Source organism: Phaseolus vulgaris, chromosome 3 (assembly GCF_051622355.1).
Source record: "Phaseolus vulgaris cultivar YP4 chromosome 3, ASM5162235v1, whole genome shotgun sequence".
NCBI classification, from domain to species: Eukaryota; Viridiplantae; Streptophyta; class Magnoliopsida; order Fabales; family Fabaceae; genus Phaseolus; species Phaseolus vulgaris.
Window position 1 is genome coordinate 52446433 of NC_143500.1, and position 4968 is coordinate 52451400.

Consider the following 4968-nt stretch of genomic DNA (forward strand, 5'->3'; position numbering starts at 1 on the left):
TGAAAGCCCCGTTCGGCGTACACGCGCCCGCAGCACAAGTCCCGACCGAAACGCCCGATCTCGCCAACGAGTTCACAAAGTCATCAATATGATTGTCAGACTCGTTACCTTGGGCGAACCAAACCACGAAACAAACTACATAGCCGGAGGCTTTGCTGGTGGCGGGTGCTCTAATTCCGCCCGAAAGAAACATCTCCGGGACATTCAATCCGCTCATGCTACTACGAGAAGGCACCCACACATACCTCCGATCACTTTCACTGATGACGACTTCACAGCCATAGATCCAGCCCAAGACGACCCTATGGTGAACACCGTGGAGATTGACAAGTTCGCAATTGCCAAGACTTTGGTAGACCAAGGTAGCTCGGTCGATATATTATACTAGGAAATCTTCAAGAAAATGCGCATCTCAGAAGCAGATATTCAACCCTATAACGAACAAATTGTAGGGTTGTCAGGAGAACGGGTCTACACTAAGGGGTATATAGACTTGTATACAACCTTTGGTGAGGAAGACGGTCTCCATAAAACAATAAACGTACGATATCTTCTAGTTAACGCCCAAACTTCCTACAACATCCTCCTCGGCCGTTTGTCCATCAACAGATTAAAAGCCATTGTTTCTACCCCACACTTAGCCATGAAGTTCCCTTCGGCAAATGACGACATTACGACAATCCATGTCGATCAAAAAACCGCTACAGAATGTTATGTTGCGAGTTTGAAAAGTGAGCCAACTCGGCGGCTCTACACAGTCAATCCGGACGACCGACTCCCGCAAAAAAGAGGACGATCCCCGACTCGGCATTCCGGAAGGCATATGTCCCGTCGTCAGATGATAGCCCTTGTTGATATCGATCCTCGTATGGACGACCCCCGTATGGAAGCAGGAGAAGACTTGCATCCATTCCCACTCCGTGATGATCGCCATGCTACACATATTGGCACCTCACTAAAGCCGGACGACCGAGTGGCCATCGGCACGACGCTTGTGAAAAATGTTGATCTTTTCGCATGGACGGCCGCTGACATGCCGGGCGTAGACCCAAAGGTCATTACTCACCGATTATCACTGTATAAAGAAGCTAGGCCAGTAGCTCAAAAGAAACGAAATCTAGGAGAGGAACGACGCCAAGCCGCACGTGATGAAGCTGATAAATTGCTACAAGCTGGATTCATTCGGAAAGCCCATTACACCACATGGCTAGCCAACGTAGTTATGGTAAAGAAAGCGAATGGAAAATGGCGAATGTGCGTTGACTACACGGACCTCAATAAGGCATGTCCAAAAGACTCTTATCCTCTACCTACCATTGATCGTCTAGTTGATGGGGCGGTCGAACATCACATCCTCAGTTTCCTTGATGCCTACTCAGGTTACAATCAAATCCAAATGCACCCGACCGACCGAAAGAAGACGGCCTTCATGACCGATTCCGACAATTTCTAGTATGAAGTTATGCCCTTCGAACTCAAAAATGCGGGGGCCACTTATCAAAGGTTAATGGATCATGTATTCCACGACATGATCGGCCGGAATGTCGAAGTCTACGTCGATGATATTGTTGTCAAATCTGACTCATGTAAGCAACATGTTGCTGACCTAAAAGAAGTTTTCCAAGCTCTTCGTCAGCACCGAATGCGACTCAATCCTGACAAATGCGCATTCGGCGTCGAGGGAGGAAAGTTCTTAGGTTTTATGCTTACTCACCGTGATATAGAAGCTAATCCAGAAAAATGTCAAGCCATTTCCAAAATGAGGAGCCCCAATTCCATTAAAGAAATTCAGAGACTCATCGGCCGGCTTACCGCTCTATCCAGGTTTGTCCCTAAACTCGCAGAAAAGACGAGACCCATAGCCCGATTATTGAAAAAAGCATCTCGCTTCGACTGGTCGACCGAATGTGAAGAAATCTTCCTTCAATTACAAACTTTTTTATCCTCCCCACCGGTCATCCAGAAACCGGACACCCGAGAGTCGATTATAGTCTATCTAGCTGTTTCAAACGAAGTTGTTAGTTCGGTCTTAGTCTAAGAGATTAATTCCAAAGAACATCCAATTTATTTCGTCAGTCGCGCCCTCCATGGTGCCGAGGTTCGATATCAGACGATTAAAAAAGTGGTCATGGCTCTAATCATTACAGCCCGACGAATGCGCATGTATTTTCAAAACCATCGCATTATTGTTCGGAGGAACTACCCTATCATGAAGATTCTGGCCAAACCAGACTTAGCCGGACGAATGATTGGTTGGGCGATAGAATTATCAGAATTCCATATACAGTACCAGCCAAGAGGGGCAATTAAGTCACAAGCCCTTGCCGACTTCGCAGCCGAACTCACCCCTTTCTTGGCCAAGGACGAACATCCATCTTGGATTCTGCACGTTGACGGCTCCTCCAATGAACGGTCGTGCGGCGCTGGAGTCGTATTGGAAGGACCCGGCGAGATTGTCATTGAACAAGCTTTGAAGTTCGAGTTCAAAACTTCCAACAACCAAGCTGAGTATGAGGCCCTTATAGCCAGCTTACACTTAGCCCAAGAATTGGAAATCACTAGGTTAATTTGCAAAAGTGATTCCAGACTCGTCATCGGCCAACTCAATGACGAGTACGAAGTACGGGAAAGCTTGCTACAGCAGTACTACCACTTCGTCAAACAGTTGATGGATACATTCTCGGAAATATCCTTGCAACACGTCTGACGCGATCACAACACTCGTGCGAACGCCTTATCCCGACTGGCAACCAGAAAAAGTAAAGGCGTACACCAGTCGGTAATCTATGTCACGCTTGCACGGCCAAGCATCGACCTACAAGAATGTCTAATGATCGACTCAGAATCCACTTGGATCACCCCAATCAAAGACTATTTGCTCAATGGTACATGTAGTCCCAGGTCTGAGAAAACCATGAAGTAGAAAACTGCCCGGTTCGTCTTAATTGGCGACGATCTTTATGGTCGTGGCTATACCCGACCACTCCTTAAATGTTTGACACCCGATCAAGCTTCCTATGTCGTCCGGGAACTGCACGAAGGTATTTGTGGCACTCACTCAGGCGCACGAACAATGGCCGCCAAAGTATTCCGAGCCGGATACTATTGGCTGACCGTCCAAGGCGACTGCACCGATTTCGTCCAGAAATGCCTTAAATGTCAAGAGTTTGGTACTTTGTCCCACCAAAAACCTGAGGAACTTCATTTTATGCTATCACCTTGGTCGTTCGTCCAATGGGGTATGGACATCATTGGTCCTTTCACCCCCGCAAAGGCCAATGTAAATTCTTACTGGTCGGCATTGATTACTTCACCAAGTGGATTGAAGCCGAGCCTCTAACCGCAATCACCGCTCGCAATGTCCAGAATTTCGTATGGAAAAATATTTCGCAATGTCCACAAATTATCATCACCGATAACGGTCGGCAATTTACCGATCGGACGTTAGCGGAATTTTACGAGAAGCTCCACATCAAATACATCGCCAGTTCGGTCGAACATCCGCAAACAAACTGCCAAGCAGAAGCTGCAAACAAGATCATTCTGAACAAGCTGAAGAAACGTCTCGGCCCAGCCAAGGGTAACTGGACTGAGGAACTGTTAGAAGTCTTATGGGCATATCGTTGTACCCCTCAAACGACTACACAAGAAACGCCGTACAGCCTAACATATGGCACTGAAGCCATGATCCCCGTCGAAATTGGAGAACCTTCTCTCCACCGACAAACCCTTGATCTTGACCTGAACAAGGAAAGTCTCTCAGTCGGCCTAGATCTCATCAACGAACTTCAGGACAAGTGTAGAATTCGAGAGGAAGCATGCAAAATCCGGGCAACCAGACGATACAATTCCAAGATCAAACCGAGACTGTTCCACAAAGGTGACTTAGTATGGCGAATGCGAAGTGACGCCCGAAAGGAAGGCGGCAAGTTCTTTAGCAATTGGGAAGGACCATTCCGCATAGCAGATATGACAGCTGGTGGAGCTTATTACTTAAAACATTTATCTGGGAAGGACATACCGAGAACGTGGAATGCCACGCATCTCAAATTTTATTACAGTTGAATTAATGAGTGTACTCTTTCCTCGCTCGGTCGGTTTTTCCCCAAGGAGGGTTTACGACCGAGAAGGTTTTAACGAGGCACTATAAATCCGAATTAATAAATCATTACTTGTATAATCCAAACCAGGTTCAGAAAACTATAACCCCTTCGGCCTACGCACTACACATACTACCTGACCGATCATAAACATACCAACTGAAATTATAAATATTCAAAATACAAGTGTATATTGCCCACATGCTGGGTCCAGCAACATTTCACTGAATATTGTTCATCAATTCTTCAAACGAGGCGTCCGGTTGTGGCCCAATGGTCTCCGCCTCGGCCTCCTTGTTAGGATTGTCAATGGGGTTGGTCGGCACCAGCTCTCCGTCCACCACCATCTTCTTTATGTCATACCGGTCGTCCTCCACCGGTATCCCATGCAAACAGGCCGCTTGTTGAATGCCCAACCGGAAGTACTCCTCACTTATGCGGAGCATGAAGTCTTGACACTTTGTCACTTCAGCTTTTAGAACCTCCTCCTGGTCGGCTCTTTCCTTCAGCTGCGTCTCGAAGCCCTTTTTCTGCTCTTCATGCGCTTTTATGGTCGCCTGTTTCTCTTCTAACTGGCCCTTCAGCTTTTCGACCATCTCGGCCGACACCTTCGAAGCTTGGTTGGCTTCGTTTACTTCCTTCTTCAAATGAGGAACGGTGACGGTCGTAACTCTCTTGAGCTCTTCGATTACCGTTCGGCTAGCCACGAGCGTCCGACTTTGTAACTCTAATGCCTCCACCATCAATTTTGTTGTAGGGATGGTGGAGAGCACCTCGTTCTCCTCTGCCATCAGCTCTGTTTGCAAATGGGCCGTTATTTCCAAGCCGGCCGTTAACAAAGACGGTTCAGCAGCCGTTCGAGAGGGCC

The 4968-nt window shown here is 47.4% G+C and overlaps 1 protein-coding gene across 1 annotated transcript; it reads left to right on the top strand.

The window, feature by feature from the left end:
- The first annotated feature begins 3234 nt into the window (after positions 1–3234).
- Positions 3235–4240, top strand: LOC150028910 (uncharacterized). The gene is made up of 2 exons (XM_090300167.1): positions 3235–3880; positions 4191–4240. Exons 1-2 carry the CDS (start codon positions 3235–3237, stop codon positions 4238–4240), a joined length of 696 nt encoding a protein of 231 aa, XP_090156293.1.
- The last annotated feature ends 728 nt before the right edge of the window (positions 4241–4968 follow it).